This window comes from Antedon mediterranea, chromosome 9, assembly GCF_964355755.1.
Source record: "Antedon mediterranea chromosome 9, ecAntMedi1.1, whole genome shotgun sequence".
NCBI lineage: Eukaryota > Metazoa > Echinodermata > Crinoidea > Comatulida > Antedonidae > Antedon > Antedon mediterranea.
This window is the reverse complement of record NC_092678.1, coordinates 12,202,839-12,221,094: the sequence shown is the minus strand read 5'-3', so window position 1 is coordinate 12,221,094 and position 18,256 is coordinate 12,202,839. Positions and strand designations below refer to the sequence as shown.

General features: G+C 31.5%; 1 protein-coding gene across 1 annotated transcript in view; it reads left to right on the top strand.

The window, feature by feature from the left end:
* LOC140058168 (plexin-B-like) overlaps positions 1-18,256 on the top strand; it is a 32,827-nt gene that overhangs the window by 11,212 nt on the left and 3,359 nt on the right. Inside the window, exons 10-30 of the mRNA XM_072103727.1 lie at positions 1,691-1,857; positions 2,172-2,344; positions 3,046-3,145; positions 3,880-4,016; positions 5,023-5,187; positions 6,188-6,275; positions 6,903-7,181; positions 7,594-7,752; positions 8,331-8,556; positions 9,338-9,480; positions 10,256-10,374; positions 12,308-12,373; positions 12,564-12,638; positions 13,210-13,276; positions 14,004-14,150; positions 14,352-14,508; positions 15,957-16,069; positions 16,871-16,994; positions 17,535-17,620; positions 17,820-17,933; positions 18,070-18,236. Of these exons, the coding sequence (XP_071959828.1) occupies positions 1,691-1,857; positions 2,172-2,344; positions 3,046-3,145; positions 3,880-4,016; positions 5,023-5,187; positions 6,188-6,275; positions 6,903-7,181; positions 7,594-7,752; positions 8,331-8,556; positions 9,338-9,480; positions 10,256-10,374; positions 12,308-12,373; positions 12,564-12,638; positions 13,210-13,276; positions 14,004-14,150; positions 14,352-14,508; positions 15,957-16,069; positions 16,871-16,994; positions 17,535-17,620; positions 17,820-17,933; positions 18,070-18,236 (2,872 nt within the window). The remainder of the gene's footprint in view (positions 1-1,690; positions 1,858-2,171; positions 2,345-3,045; positions 3,146-3,879; positions 4,017-5,022; positions 5,188-6,187; positions 6,276-6,902; positions 7,182-7,593; positions 7,753-8,330; positions 8,557-9,337; positions 9,481-10,255; positions 10,375-12,307; positions 12,374-12,563; positions 12,639-13,209; positions 13,277-14,003; positions 14,151-14,351; positions 14,509-15,956; positions 16,070-16,870; positions 16,995-17,534; positions 17,621-17,819; positions 17,934-18,069; positions 18,237-18,256) is intronic.

The window sequence follows — 18,256 nt, the reverse complement described above, 5'->3', positions numbered from 1 at the left end:
TTTTCCATTAAAAAAAATGTAACTCCTGAAACAAATACAGTATTCCTAGTACCTCTTTAACAACCCTATTTTTATATTGACTGTTTCTGCTTATTTTGTGCTAAAAAAAAACAGTAAATCAGTGTGCGGTGTATAGTGGACAAAAAAACCGTTAAGATTACCCAAAATGCTGAGAACTGGTCAAGCTTTGGAATGCTACTGTAGTTCACCCAAGGTCAACTGCAATCAATCAAATTGTGCACAAACATTAATTTATTTTAAGAATGCCATTTAACAACCACAAATCTGTCTCATTTATGCTACAAATTGGGGATAATTTATTCAAAGAGTTATTAAGAGTCATATGGCCGAGCGGTTAAGGCAGGGGCGCCGTTTACCGTACCTTAAGAGCCAACAACAACATCGGCAGGGGTTCGAGGCCGACTCGCTCCTAGTAAATAAACCGTAGGTCCAGTGTACACAGTTATAACCTGTGTGTACTTTAAAGAACCCAGTTCATTATTCGAAAAAGAGTAGGGGGTTACCCCGGTGAACTGGTTCACACAATAGCCCCTGTATCAGGGGGATTACCACCTATCTGATAGGACAGTGATTACCACCTATCTGATAGGACAGTGATTAATTCACTATTGGTAATCCTTGGCCACATTGCGTAAAGACATAAAATAAAATAAAATAAAATAAATAATTAATCAATAAAAAAAGATTATTGAGAATAAAAAAAAACGTTTTAATATTGCCAGTTTTTTGTCAGAAAACTTTTTAAAAACCCAAAGAACATTATCCAGTCATTGAAAATCTTTAAGTTTGCCCAAACTGTGTCATATTCTTGATAGTCTGGTTTTCCAAATAAATTTGACATGGTGTTTTAGTTACGTATAAACAGTATTCACCCCTTTAATTCAACTTGATTTAGTCAGACAAGCTGTCCACATGAAACATGTAAATACAATAAAAAATATCTGAACCTTTTAGCTGGTTATGATAGGTTCCCAGTTCAGAGATGTGGTTTCAGCTGACAATTAACTGTTTTTAACATAGTACATTGTTCTTTAATGAACATAAAATGGTTGTTTAACTTTTAAACAGGAAGTTTAACAACAATTTACTTTACTAAGTATTGACTCAACACCACATTGTTCAAACAACAGCATGATATTATCTTTAAATTACAGTCAATTTGTTTGTATACTATTATAAATCCCTACTTCATTCCCTGATCTTTCTGGTGTCATTCTGTGCAAATAATATTATATCTTATTTTATGGTGTTAAACCTGTGGATAATGAGTATTTGTTTGCACAATTATTATTGTTCCTATAGGAATTACAGTTTTTAGTTTATCCTTAAATGTTATCATAAATAATATTAATGTTATCTACTCTCATCCAACCAGGCTTTGAGACGTGTTTTCAAAACCTAGTGAATAAAACCAATTGAATAAACATCATTTGTCAGTTAGCATACATCCATGTTATACATACAAACAATGTCAAAATATGATAAAAAATATATATAATTCTTTCATTATGTTGTTTTCGGCATTTTAATATTCAAAGACAAAGTCACAAACTCATAACTCATAGTAACACCTTCGTAATATGCTAATGATTATGATATGCTAATGCTTATGATATTTTATCAGTTAATGCTTCATTTTTACATTAATTTCTCTATTTTTCTTTACCAGTTACATTGTACAAGTGTAGTGTTCAACGTCCAGACTGCAGTCGATGTTATTCAATGAACACCACTAGGTCTGGACTTGATTGTGTCTGGTGTACTGGAGACCAATGTTCCTACAGTCTATTCTGTTTATCAATAGTGAATGAATGTCCATCACCTGTTATTATTCAGGTAATTGGAATCATTTTATTTTACTTCAAAATCCAGCATCCTAGCCTAACTTAAATTTGTTTGAAATGGTGTTTACTAGTCGCCCTCTATTACTAGTTTATAGTGTGAAATTTATATTACAGTATATATTTGTGGCAGAATAACAATTAGTCTGAAAATTAGAAGAAAATGGTACTGAAAGAGTATATATGATATTTGAGCAAATGGTTTTACTCCAAAATATCCAATATTGTTTTTTTTTATGATTACACCAATCATGTTTGTTTTTTTTAAATATCCATCATGCTTTTATGTTTTACTAATATTATGTTCAGACTCATCCCATTTCTGTTGCTACGGTAACTACTCAACCTGAACCTGATTTCACAGAGGTCATTGAACTGTTTGGAACTGATTTTGGACAGATGATGTCAGATATTGACAACATTATGATAGATAACAAAGAATGTGTAATAGTTGCTGATGGATTTAACATAGCTTTACAAAGGTATTTTAATATTTAATTTTACATTAAATTATGCAGCACTAAGTCTGTACTTGTTTCTGGTAAGATCCGTATGGCTGTACATAAGCCAAGTTGCACACAGGACCAACGGATTTACATCTCATCCAGAAGATAGTGCACTATATGCATGTAATCCAACCCATAAGTTAGAACACAGAGAGATGGCGATTGAACCATGAACCAAACCTATTTCATGGTTCAGTGCACAACACAGTTAATACCCTCAGTTTAACCAACTATGCCTCTCTCTGTGTGTATTGTGATAATGTGTGTATGGACAAGAAGTAAATATATTATGATTGCTACTGTATGTATTCAGCTTTTACTGATGTAATGCAAAACAGATCATAATATAAGTAGTTGATACCCATCCTACAGACGGGTATCTTTGACAACTCTGCTACCATGTTAAGATGCCTCAGATTTGTCTGATCTTATACAAACATTTTCTAAAAACACTTTTATGGAAAACCACCATTCTAACATAAGATGAAGTACAAAGCACTTCTGTAACTTATCACACATAATCCATAAACTATTTGATTGGTTCGTTTATTAAGCATCATGTGCCATGCATTATTGCGTTTGCATTATTGAGTAACATTGCATGTTATTTTTTTTATTATAATTATTGTTGTGGTGTATATCAGTAAAAAGGAAATTGTATGATTTACTATATACAGTGTGAAATGTAAAGCTCCTGTGTTTGATAGTGTCTCTCAACGTGACGTCATCATAACTGTTCAAGGAAAGACAAGTGCACCTGTAGTCATACTCTATCAGGTATTTTTTTCACTCAAATTTCACAATCTTGCCTTAATGTAGAAGAGTCAACCTTAATAAATATTTTTATATAATTACTAAAGTTATTTTAAAATGTTTATTCTACAGTAATCATGTATATTTATTGTAAACTTGTGGTATTCATGATATTAAAATGAACACTAGAACCAGCGAAGAGTGAAGATACATTCACACTTTTCTTCTACTTTCACTCCTGCTAGAACAAGATAAGAGTGAAATTAATGCAATTTCACTCTTTTCTTCTACTTTCACTCCTGCTAGAACAAGATAAGAGTGTGAAATTAATGCAATTTCACTCTTTTCTTCTACTTTCACTCCTGCTAGAACAAGATAAGAGTGAAATTAATGCAATTTCACTCTTCTCCTCTACTTTCACTCCTGCTAGAACAAGATAAGAGTGAAATTAATGCAATTTCACTCTTTTCTTCTACTTTCACTCCTGCTAGAACAAGATATGAGTGAAATTAATGCAATTTCACTCTCCTCTTCTACGTTCACTTCTGCTAGTAAAAGAGAAGGATATTAACAATTTTATGAAAATAGTTTCCGCTGACCAATTTTATACAATAAATATATTATGTTTTAAACATGTTACAAGTATAAAAACATTTGTTTGTTTGAAATATTAAAAACAATTATTAATCATACAGATAGTAATACCTGTGTTTTATTAGTATATTTATTAAATTAAACATTTTTTTATTTCATTTTAGAATCCACTTATATCTGAGTTGAGTCCAAGGTTTGGCATTCAAGCTGGTGGAACTATACTAACATTCAGTGGATCCAATCTGAACACTGGGAATGACGTAATGGTATCTATTGATGGAAGTGAATGTTATGTTACAAGGTACGAAATAACATTCTTTACATTATCGTCTAGTCTAACGCAGCTGCAGGTTATGTTACAAAATAAATCTTATTTACCTCCGCCAAGGAGGTATGTAATCGGTAGCGTGTGTTTGTTTGTTTGATTGTTAGCAGGATTACTCAAAAAGTAATTACAAGATCTTTACCAAAATGAATAGACCGATAGATATGTGGTCAAGGACCATTCCATTAAATTTTGGGACCATTTGGGACCACAGTCCCAATTCTGGACCACTTTTTAGTATACTTTTTTAGACCTGCTAGTGTTAAAAGATAGGACAGAATTTTTCAAAAGCCGGCGAGCAGTCTTAAAGTAACAAGTAAACTGAAATTGCATTTTCTCGAGAACTACTTGTCCAAAAAACTTAATTTTTTAACAAGAGGCAAGAGTTATAATTTGTGATTTGTAATTTTAAAACATAATTTGATTTAATGTGCACATTTTTTGATGCGAGTAGTTTAAAAAACCTATTTCTTTTCAAATTCACTCGTTTGATTTTCGCGTTGCTGTTCTATTGTTAGTCAACTGAAGCTATTGTTAACTGAAAGGCTTGTTACATAACCATTACACCAAACTCGCATACACATGCTTGTAATGAAATTAGCCTAAATCACAAACAGCATTAAGACACACACAAATATATATATATATTTTTTTTACCGGAGAAATCATATGTAGGAGAATTTTACAGTAGGCGGAGGTATGCCCTCTCGGAGTGGCTTTCTAGTTTGTATATAGATTGACTACTACTGCCAAGGAGGATTATTACGACTGCCAAGGAGGTTATATTTTGCATTATTTATTAGACAGATCTTTACCGATTTTAAACCACAGATAGATGTAATGGTCACGGAACACGCTATTACTTTTTGATAACAATCCACACCAGGATCCTAATTCTGGACCATTATTTTACTAATTTTAGAGCATACTTCAAAAGGATGTATCTTTACCAAATTCTAACCACTGTTGTTTCATTTTACAGTATCAGTGAAAACCAGATGATGTGTACAACATCAAACTATACAACATCTGGAGCTGAAGTTGCAGTAACAGTTACATTTGGAAATGCTGTTAGAGATGGTCCTACATTTACTTACACTACAAATCCCACAGTGACTGACTTCCAACCTAATAAAGGCATTCAAGCGTAAGAAGAATTTTCTTAATTATATAATAATAATGTTCAATTTAATATACCGCAAAATACAGGGCATCTCAAAGCGTTGAACAATCAACAGAAAATGTTATAAAAGAGCAAAAGCTTAATAATGAAAATGCAAAATAAAAAGGTGAGATTTGAGAAGTTGTTTGAATGTGTCGAGTGATTTGGCATTCCTGATTGAGTTTGGAAGGGCGTTCCAAAGAGCAGCAGCTGACCAGAAACAGGCGCGTTGTCCATTATATTTTTTTTAAGGCTGTCTAGGTATAGGCCTGAGTGATGACCTCTGATGATGACCTCGGTGTCCGTTTTGGCTTGAAAATGTTTTTGATAGAAATGTTGGAGCCATGTTTTGGAGTGATTTAAATGTGATGAAGTATCTTGTACATTACTCCCTTCTCAACTGGCCACCAATGTAGCTGTTCCAATGCTGGTGTTATGTTATGAGATGCAAAGAATGACGAGCAACAATGTTCTGAAAATGCTAGACCTAAGCGATAGCCTTAGCTGCAAGCCCTCGAAGAAGAGAGATTAATATACTTAATTTTGTAAATGGACAGAAACATTTTATTATCTAAAAAAATACTTGAGAATTATAGTCTAAGGAATGTTCAGACCTAATCTGGGTTCCTGACGGAGTTTTGACTTAATATTAGTAAAAAGAAAAATATTTTGACACATATGGCCTTTCATACGTACACTGCTTGAGCTTTCAGGACAAAATGAAAACACTGACTGGTAGACTAAAATAATAAAAGACAATAATATAAAGTTGGGGCAATTAGTCTAGTTCAGACCTGCAGAGTTGTTTACTATAGTAAGATACAAACTGTACTGACCTTGACAAAAGGTCAGTGTATCAAATTATTATACAAAACAATGTGACAATGTTGGGCTTTAAGAATTGGAAGTAAAATCAATTGACTCCTTCATACTTAAAGCACCATATTCCATGTAATGATAATGTTTAAAATGCTTATTTTTGCAGAGGTGGTCAAAACATCAGAGTGACCGGAACAAATTTCCAATATGTACAGAAAGCAACGATGTTGTTAAATAGCGTATCAGCTGAAAATGTAAGCTTTAGATACATTTACATTTCTAATATAATAAATTTCAACAGAAAGAGAGGTTTTCATTCAATGTTAACAATGTTTACATCCATATCATTCATCCATATGAATATATCTATAATCCATATCCATAACATCTGAGTGCTTTAAAGCTTGGTTGCCACTAGAGACGCAACTCAAGGAAGTAGACCCAACGCAAGCGAGTTGACCAATGAAAAGTAACAGTTGGAATAATCAATTGCTTCTGATTGGTCAAATCACTTATGTTACATGCGTCCTTGTGTTGCATCTCTAGTAGGAACCAAGCATAGTCCCTTCTCTGATGTAATTGTACTCAATGCTCAGTACATTAAATCAACTCCAAAAGCATCTGATTATCAAGTAAAGATAATTTTAAGATCATGTTTTTGTTTTCCAACATTAACACTCTGATTTCTCTTCTGTCTTATTTACACAATATAGGCCTTTTGTGTATTTATTTTGATTATAATGTTTACTAAGTAGAATTGTTTAGTCAGATTTAAGCAAAGTATATGACTTTATGAAAATTAATTAATTATTTTGAAAATTCCTTGTAAATTGTTCTTTAATGTACATAATAAATAAAGAAATGATGTGTTGTTTTTTCAGAACTGTATAATTCTGTCAAATGAGGATATGGATTGTGAAAGTCCACCAGCTGATCTCTCCACATCAGGTTATCGTAGCAGACGACAGACAGACCGGACAGTTTTACCTTTGACCTTTTCATTTGATGGTTTCGTTCCTGCATTGAGTGGTGATTTTGGATTTTCAGTTTACCCTAATCCAATATATTATCCCTTTGATAATATGTCTTTTTATGGAGAGACTGTAGTAGAGGGAATATACAGATATGACAAACATATTGATGAATTTATGAAGTTGATGGTAAATATCTAGTTTTATTTCTTCAGCAGTGTATTGCGTAAAAGCATTAAATCAACTCTACTTAGCACAATGGAAGAATGTAATTGACAACGCAAGTAATTTGACTATTATGATGCAATGGACGATCCATGAATCGTTTCATGGATGGTCAAGTTGCTTGTGTTGTGCTTACATCATGCAATGCCTGCTAGTGGCAACCAAACTTAGTTTCCACTACTGCACAAAATATTTACACAAATCTCAGAATTTTTATAATTGAATTTAGTTCTATTATAGTTGGTTTTTGTAAAGTGTATTATTGAGCTACATTTATTTTTGAATTTAAAAAAGAACTTTTCAAATCCTTATTGAATCAGTAATTTACTGATTGTGATTATTTATTATTAATTTAACAAATGCTTTTGTACATTAGGGTTCTGACATCAACCTTGCAAGTGAAGTTGAGGATGTTGAAGTGTTCATAGGAAGTGTTAAATGTACTGTAAATGCAATAACAAGTACAGTAGTTCTTGTTGAAGTACCAGACAAGGAACCTAATCCAGTAGATGGTGAAGATCATCCTATTGTTAAGGTGAACAAATGTTTCTGATCACAAGAATCATAATCTAATTATTACTCACTTTAAAAGTAACCTCTTAGACAGCATGGTACAGAAAAGGACATTTTTCTCAAATTTATTGAAGTACTGATACAGTACTACTTTATAATGTTATTATATAGAATTGTTAGTGAAGTTCAATTAAAAGCCAAAGGTAACCTCTCATTTAAAAGTAAAATACTCTGCTCCTGATATTGCCAAATGTTCTGCAATTGATAGAACATTATCTTTTATCACAAAATAATGAATTTTATAACACCTATGATTGTAATCTTGCTACCCGTTAAATGGGAGCAGTCAATCTTTCAACTTATTAAATATTCTCACCATTCAACTCGTAAACATTCATTATCTGTATAATATTCTAATTAATGATTGTTTTTGTTTAAATGCTATTCTTCAATAAGCGGGAATTTATGTTTTTAAATGCTTTTTTGAATTTTTTTAAATCTTTTTTTTAAACTACTGCTAAATATCAAAGTTCAAGATATTATTGTACAGAAAACAAAATAATAGCGTATAGTAGTATAATTGAATTGTTTTCATTTCAGATTCAACATGGTAACATTAATGTGACGTTTGGACCCATCGAATATTCTTCCAACATTCAAGTAGAAATAATTGTAGTTTGTTCAGTAATAGGTGTTGCAATACTTCTCTTCTTTATCATTCTTCTGATCCATAGAAGAAGGATTAAACAATATGACAAAGAAACCAAAAAAGTTTATGTTGAAATGGAAAGAATTCAAGAAGAAGTACAGGAAGAAGCTCAATCAGGTGAATCATTAAAATCAAACATAACATGACCTTATTTAGGCATAACATGACCTTATTTGGGCATAACATGACCTTATTTGGGCATAACTGACCAAATTGCAGGATAACCATTTACAATAAATTTGTACTTTTAAACTGGTAAAATGTCATTCATTCTCAAGTATGTCCCAATATTTCAATTATGTACACAGAATTCCCATCTTTGTTTTATTGCCAAAGTACTCAGCATTCTGTTGTGTGTCTTTAGTAGATGCAAATGGCCAGAATATCTTTACAACTGCCTCTTAATACGTATGCCTGGCTGTACTGTACATTCCTTAGGTGAACAATTCCATTTGTGCCATGATACTACCCCCAAACCCAACCCTGACCAACCAACAGTTGCAGATTGTAGGCAATAATGACTTCCAGTATAGATTTGTCATACAACCTTAATTAAAAAAAAAAGTATTTTTCTCATATTTTGTATAATTATAAAAATAACATTTTTTTTCAATGTTTTTTCTATTTTAATTTGGATAAAGGATTGTAATTAGTATCATTCAACTGTTCATACATTATTAATATCACTATACTTAAAATGTTGTACTTACCTTGTTGATATTAATAAATTTCTCTTCACATATTAATTAAAAATCATAGAGAAAATACAAACACAATCATATTGAATGAACTATAGAAATGTGAATATTTTGTAAAAAACATTATAACATAGTGTAGAATATTTGGTTAAATACTTATTAAACACAAACTTATCATTTCTAATTTATTTTTGTAATAGCATTTGCTGATTTAACCGTTTACTTGACTGATTTGACGGCGGATGATTTTCAAGGGATTGTAATGCCTTTTGTTACTCACAAACAATATGTCTGTAACATGATGTTCAATGGCTTTGAACATATTCCAGATTCACAAAACAAAGTAAGTTTTTTTGTTTATTGATTTATCATATCACAGACTTTGTGTCTTTAAAATTGCTAGTGTGCTACACATTGTACTCCAGCACATAGTGTGCTATAGGTTTGCTGTTTTTCATGTGTAAAAGTTTACCAAACGTGCGGTAAATGGCACGACTTCAGTCATTTTTTGGAGTGTATTGGGGAGGCACTCCCACGCCTGATAATATGAAGTGATAATTAGAAAGAGTTAAAACAACTATGAACGAAAAAACTTAACATTCAACTATTCCCTATTCAGTTGTATTACAACCCGAGTTGTACTCCATGGTTATATGCAATAAATATGGATGAGTGATAGTGGTCAAAGTAACAGTAAAGCGTGGTTCCCACTAGCGACGCAACACAAGGACATAACGCAACGCAAGTGAATTGACCAATCACAAGCGATGGCTTATTCGCTTGTGATTGCTAACTGTCTATAGCTTCCCTTGTCATTGGTTAAAACGCTTGCGTTGCGTTTACGTCCTTGCGTTACGTTCTAGTGGGAACCAAGCTTTAAGCAGGAAACATTTCTGTTTGTTGTCCTAGAATCTAAGGGTATGTTCAGACTCACAGCGTTAGGTTAGTTATCTAACGCAAGGTGTACGGTAATCTTTGGCCTTAAAAGTCCCGGTGTTCTTAGACAACGATCAACATTCCAATTTCTTGCCTTTAAACACTCTGATCAATAAAATTAATAATATGAAATAAATATTTGTGTAGTAATTATTTCTTTTCTAATAATTTACTTCACTTAGGATAGTGAAAACATTACAACACGTTTACAACAACTTTCAGAGCTTCTTCTTAACAAGAGTTTCTTGTTAACTTTCATCAAAATGTTGGACAGCAATTCAAAAGTTACTGTTAAAGAGAAGTAAGTTTTTTACCCTTAATACTGCACATTTCAATTATTAGTGAGCCATCTTTACGTATGTTTTATATACTGTTTCAACTTCCACACAATCTAGCCAGTACTAGAAAATATTTTCTCAAATTGAATTTACAAACCGAAATTATAAGACTTGTATAATTTTTTGGCATTTTAAAGTATACATCAACTCAAAAAAAAACTTTGCCTTAATTAAGATGTCTCCTGAATAGTGGTTAGCTGTAGTGTTAAAACGCATTATCCTTTTATCTGTTTCACAAGAAAGTGTCCACTAAACAAGGTAATTGGCCATAATGTTGAAACAATATTGCCCTTGTTCATTTCAAATGACAGTAGTGTTTTAATAGAGGTGTGTATTCCCTTAATAGGGAGGTCTCAAAGAAGGTGTTTCACTGTAGTGTGTATCACAACATGTATTTTTTTAATTTGCCTCAAGTTAATATCATACCATTTCTCCACAGCTTTTACAGTTTTCTGTTCATTGTGGTAAAGTTTGGGTTTTTTACCTTTTGCACTCAACATTTTTTTTTTAATTTCAGTTAATTTGTTTGCATTCAAATTGTTTTATTCTTTTTGTTGATATGGTTACATTGTTTGTACCACATTTTATGTTTACCTCCCTTACATATTGTTGTTCATTCCATTTTATTGAAAACTTGCTGCATGTTTGAATAACAAATGGGGAAAATATTTGTGGTGTAACATTTTAAATCAAATTATTTTTACTTTAATATTGTGGTTTTTGTTTTTTGTTTAAACTGAATATGATTTGTTTTTTTAAACCAACTTTAAAGATAACCTTTACAGTTTTACCAAGTTGTGTTAACTTTTTTAGTTTTTAATAAGTACTGTACTCTATAGTGAAGGGAGACATTTTAGTGCATAATAATTAGGTAACATGTTGTCATGGAATTCCGCTTTCAGCCTTTTTCTTGATTAACTTTCACTTGAATGTTGTTCACAGCGCTTAAAGATTTTTTTTTTTATTTGCGCTTTATAAATTCAAAACCTGAATATCATTAACACAAAATGATGAAAAAGCCTGTGAGTTCAGATCTACAATTTACAGTCTACAGTTTTTTAACCAAATTTAAATTGCAAAATTAGCTCAAATTCATTTAATTAAATTTAATGCATTGTTAGGCAACATATTTTTTTTCTTGTTGACCAATGTCATATGTTGAACATTCTTTTATTTCAAGATACAACATAACAATTTACAATAAACTTTAATTTCAATCAATATACAGTACATAACATATAACAACAATTTAGTGATGTTCAGATAAATTTTTTTGTTTATTCAAAAACATTTATTTAATTTTAATAATAAGGCCATTTAATGGAATTTTTAAAAATCACAATCACATATTAATTATGACATTGTTGTTTTAAGCCTAATGATGATAGTTACAACGTTTGCATTTTATTTTGACATCTGACATCAAACTTATTTTTACTGACTAAGCAAAATGAAAGCAATTTAAAATGTGTAAGATGTGTTGTTTTTTGACCCATAATTATTACAATACAGGATAGTGTGAATAACACACTATTTATTGCTAGACTCCTTAACCTATTTGATTGTATGAAGCCTTACATTTTATAACCTAGCATGTTTTTGTTGGATTAAATATTTGCATGTTAACTCCTCTAAAAACCATTTTTTTACTTATAAAGTTGTGATCTACTTGTAGTCCAAATTGATTGCAAGTATATGCTAATTTTTTTACTTTCATTGATTATTTTTTATTGTAAATTGCCACTTTTCCCATAATTTTACACCTAAGATTTATATATAAGAAAAATATTAATTTGTTCTTATATTATTTTGTCCTTACAATAGTTTTTAATAGTTTTTGCCAAAAAAGTTGTAATTCAACAATGATTTAAAGTGTATTATTTTGTCATGTTTTAGGTGTAACATTGCATCGTTACTTGTGGTGGAATTTCTCATCGAAGATAAAATGGATTATTTTACTGAGTAAATTACTTTTTTTTTATATTATAATACATTTGATGGAAATAATTTCACTTCCATTTTGTCTTAATCAAATTGAACAATTGTCTTTAAGTCTTGTTTCACCACAACAATCCAGCAAATATAGACATTTGTTGGTTACAATTAATTGTTTAAATAAATGAAACTGACAATAATTTGTGTTGTGTTATAGGGTACTTGAGGAGTTGTTAATAGACAACATTGATTATTGTGTGTCATCGCATAAAGCCAAGCAGGTCCTAGCCAGGTCAGTTTGTTTTTATTTATTCTTTGTCAACAGCGTATAATAATGTCCGATATTATACTAAAGCAAGACAACAAAAACACAAGATGATCTACAAACCTAATCCAATATTAGATAGCATGAAATAAACTAAATCCAAATATAATAATGAGAGGGAAGTCAGTTTTCAACGTTTCAATCTTTATTGATCCAATAAAGATCAAAACGGTGGCTCAATCATAGCTTCTGTCTCATTATTTTGAGTCACATGTATTCTATGTTAAAATCATTGTCTTTGCAAAATGGAGTTGCTGAGGTGATCAGACATGGCACTAGTTTCTGCATTGAGTATCAAACCAAATTGTTAAAGTTGTTCACAGTCATAACTACTTCAGGTCATCTTGTGTATATTATCTTGTGTTCTATGCAAATTAGAGGGCACATTCTTTCTACCAAAAAGAAAATATGTTTACTACCATGTTACTGTACATTGTTATTGTTGGAGCAATGAAAGTCAATGTATTTATTGTTAGTTACAGTAAATGTGAAAATATGTTCAACATATTCAAACTGAATTATTGTTTAACATTTATAGAACAGACTCTGTGACTGCAAAGCTATTGTCCAATTGGATAGCTTTATCAATGTACAATTACCTTAAGGTATGTTTATATTGCTTTTCTCACATTCATATAATAAAAATAATCATTTGGAAGATTTACTTATAATGTTTATTAGTTTTATATTAACTAAACATTGAAATTAACCCAGAAATATTGCACATTTTTATCATATTTATTGGTTCGACTTTCATCTATTAATGCGTATGCGTTGTGATGCAATTATATGCCAGTAAGTTCAATTCTTAGTCTGTGTGTAGGAGTGTGGTTCTATCGTGAAAATTATTATATTTTAATTTTTTCTTTCCACTCCCTGAGTGTAGTATGACTTCATACTGCACATTGAACAGAAAAGCATAGCTTATCGCATTGTAGTGGAGCTGTAGCTTGGTGGTTACAACATGCTTGCCTTCCAATCCCAAGGTCCAGGGTTCAATCCTGACCTCGTGGCAGGGTTGTAACTCAAGACTCTTTTAACTCCACTCTCTAACCCTCAAATGAGACTTAGTTTATAAGCACGATAAAATAGTTTATCCATCCTGTAATTGGCGAGTTTATGCTCGCTGTTGGATGTGTATGAAATAAAATAAAAGAATAAAAAATAAACTAGCACACAGTTAAAAACAATTAACTATCCAAGAAGACTCATTCTACCACCAGAACCATGGAGCAAGTGAGCCTCAAACCCTTGGCATAAGGCTATGGATTACAGTTCCAATGTCTTAACTTTTTGGCCATTTGCTCATTTAAACATTCATGTGTTTTGCAGGACTATGCCGGGCATCCACTGTATGTTCTGTACCATGCACTGAAGTTAAGGATTGAGATGGGTCCAGTAGATGCCATTACTGGACGTGCTACATACTCATTGAACCTTGATAATTGCCTTCAGTCAGACGAACGTCCTCAAGTCATTGTATGTATTCTATTTCCCGTATACATTCATTCCGTTTTCATTATATTGGATGAAATTTCATGGCCACAATGGATTTCTATTAAAACAACAGTAAACAGTCAAAGTTAATCTCTGTATTTACTTTGTCTTGTGTGTGTACTATATTAATTACTTTAATTACAACTTAATATTCTAAAAATATATATTTTTTTTATTTTACAGACACTGAATGCAATACAAAATTCTGACAGTGGTGAATTTCAAAAAGTGAAAGTTCTTAGCTGTGACACCATCAGTCAAGTAAAGGAGAAGATACTGGATACATTGTACAAAAATGATCCATACACAGATCGCCCAAAAGTTCAACATTTAGATCTCAGTAAGTTGAGTTTAAGTCCTTTATTAACCAATAGCAGGCCTTGTCTTTTGAGGTGTGGGAGTGTAATAGATTTAACCTAATGCCCTTCCAGCACAGTTAAACTTGGATCTCATCTCAGCCCCCGTTAACCCCATACATGAACCAATGGTGACAAACTGTCTAAAACGTGTTTATTCGCACACGCCAACTTCCATAACCCCATGTACATCGTATAAATAAATAACAAATAATAATTGCAATCTTTGTTTCTGGATGACAAACGAAATGATGAAAATTAAATAGTCGTGTGTTATTTTACTTTTCTGTTGAACCAAAATTATAATATAAATAATACTGTATGAATTAAAATTAAATATAAATAATACTATATGAATTAAAATTATAATATAAATAATACTGTATGAATTAAAATTAAATATAAATTTCTTAATTGATTTTTATCAATTATACCTGTATAATCTCAATATATCCAATCATGTTAACATACAATTAAATGAACTGAAAACAAATGGATGCTAACCCGTAATATTCTACTAAAACACTCTTAACCTTGAGAAAAAAAAATTCCTATCTAGCCCTGAGTGGCGACGGAGCGTACAGCACATGTTTTTGAACAATATTGAAAGCTCCAAGGTCAAGAGCGATTAATATTAATGCATAACATATTATTACAATAAAATATCTGACATGAACCAGATATCTCCCTACCGGTGTAAGCAACAATACAGCATAAAGTTGTATGGCAGAAAAGAGTTAATACAATACTAGGCAACTTCTAATATACAAGATTAGTAAAACAAAAACTCATTTACATAACAACATACGGCTTACCAAATCGTGTAGTTACAACTACGATCAGATATAAATTCTTTTCTAAACATTATTAAAAAAAAAATTATTAATAAACTTCTACACACCAAGATACTATACTAACAGCACACCACAATCAGAATACCTGAATGTGTTGAAGCAATTTTCAAAGAGAGAGAGATAATTTCTTGTCAAATCAAAATGGTACTGTGTTTAGTTTACTAGCATTCCTGCTCTCAACTACTTATTCATTCATAGATGTACTGAAAGGTGTTGACTACAGAAAGATCTCTTTTATCTTAATTTAATGTTCACTCTCTATTGCCTCCTAGCAGTTTCCTACTATGAACATGCAAACCTGCTATTATAAACAGTCTATTGTTTAGTCAGTCAAAGATCATCTTCAGCTCTTGAAATACATCCAGATATTACCAACTTTTCCTACAGTACTTTGTTTTTAAGAATTATAGAGGCCTTTGGGATATGTTTTGATTAATTATTATTATATTTGGTTTATTTTGATACCGTACAAATAAAAATGTTATGGAATATCTATGTTGTTTGAAGATAGATGAAGGTACAGTAAATTCAGTTATCATGTTTTCCTACCCTTTGATATGCTCTACTTTTTTTTATAGGCTGGCGCCATGGGCGAGGTGGACACCTAATTCTTTCTGACATCGATGCAACATCACAACGAAATGGTCAACTGATAAAACTCAATACCATTGGTGACCTCATACCTAAAGCTGTTAGTAGAATATTTACACATACAGTCAATCATATCTGAATGATAATTAATCTTACTGCTTATTTTTTTTAATTTAGAATTAGCGACCTTTTTAAAAAGTAATTCTATTTTGCAACATGAATAAATTGTAGAATTGCATTAACATTTCTAGAAGTATATAATAATAGAATCTAAGAATTGCGTTGCTAATCTGTGTCGCAGATCACCAACAGAAGATGATTGCCTCTTTTGCCATTCCTTTGGCACACTCAAGCTATTTGTGGATGTCTGTTAATGTTTGCCAAAATTAATAAAATAAAATCAGTACCGAAAGTGATCCAATCATTAATCCCAAATCACTATTTAAGTTTATGAAGCTAAAGTAAAGTAGTACAACCCCAAAAAATGTATTAGAAAATTAATGATGTATTCTTCTTATTTGCTATTATAATGATATTCTTCTAAGCGCTTAACATTATTACGCCGTTCATTTTTTTTCAAACACTTATTGAAACATTCTCCCATAATTCGGCTAGTAATTAGCTTTCTGTCTTGATCTAACCGGGCACCCATTTTATACACCTGGATGTAGAGAGACAAACATAAATAGTTGTGTCTTGCCTAAAGGATACAAGCAATGCGGCAAGAGTTGGATTCAAATTCACAATCTGCCCTTATTCACAATCAGTAATCCAATGTCCAACACATTGTGCCCTTATTTATTCTTTTACTCATTTAGCATTATTATTTTTATTATGACTTGCTACCTTTATTATATTATGCTTCTTTGCATATTAATCATGTTGGTTATCAACACTGTAGGTTGCAGACAATGGATGCACTGTAGCTCTTGTCAAGAAGCAGACGGTTGCAAATGCTGACATTGATTTAAATGTTGTCAGTCCAGCAACAGCAACACCTGCAGCTGGTGCAGCTTCTAAGTTTGGTTAGTACAGTATTTGTCTGTAAGTTTTTAGGATTTTGATGAAGTAATGGGAACATCTCTAAAAGACATGGAATCATAATTAGCCTAGATGAGTTCCAGTTGCCTGTCGTATTGCGGTCTTCAGCATACTAGGCCCAGGCCTGTTAAGATTAGGCAATGCCTAAGCGTTTTAGCCTTGTTAGGCCTAGGATCTTTGGTCGTTTGTTGACATAATTAACACTAACAGTAGGTGCATTTATAAAATCCATATAAATAATAATATAATAACCAAATGTTACTGTTTTAATCAATGTGAATTAAATGTAGGCCTTGATTAGGCTAGGCCTACCTTTTATTTTATTCAAATGACAGGAATCTATTTAGATGTTATATAAAACAAATAATGAATGTTTTATATGAAAGGTTATATATCAACTCGGCTGTTGCCTCATTGATATATAACAACCTTTCATCATTCACCTCATGCCATTATTTGTACCATTACACTCATAAACATTCATTATTTGTATATTATCGCACTGGTTTTTTTGTTATTTCTAGTGTTTGACAATGCAGCATTGGAACCAGATAATGGTGTGATTTCAATGAAGTCTTTAGAAGAATCTGGAATGAAGCATTATCATCTGGTATCAATATATGTTTTATCTTTGGTGATATCTTTGCATTAGACCTTTTTAAACTTGACATGGTGGTCATCTCATTTCAAATACATGGAACATGTACACTTCATTGAAATATGAAACTTTATTTTAACTATTTTTATCAACTAGTAAAACAGTTGTATGTAAAGATAAGTTAATTACAATAAATTTAATTTTATTTTAGACACTAGATAATGTCGGCAGAAGTGATCCTAAAAGAAAAAGTCTCTTCAATATGCATAGAAATGCCAAAAGAGACATCAAAGAAATCAAGTTTCTCAGAGCAATGGCAACAAAGGTAGTTTATCATTTATTTTATATATTGGTTTTTTTATTCAGTTTGAAGAGCTTATAAGTGACCAGTCAAAACCTAATTCACTGATGACTGCAACACATAACTTTTTAATTGAAAGATTTTATTTTTTGTTATATAGGAAGCTATTAAAGAATATGTGGATGAGATGTTTAATACAATATTTTGGGCATCCAGCTCTCATCCTCCAATTCCTCCATCTGTTAAGTATCTGTTTGATCTATTTGATCAAGAAGCAAAGAAACAAGGTGTTGATGACCTCACGTTGACCACCTGGAAAAATAACAGGTGTGTTCCAAATTGATTTT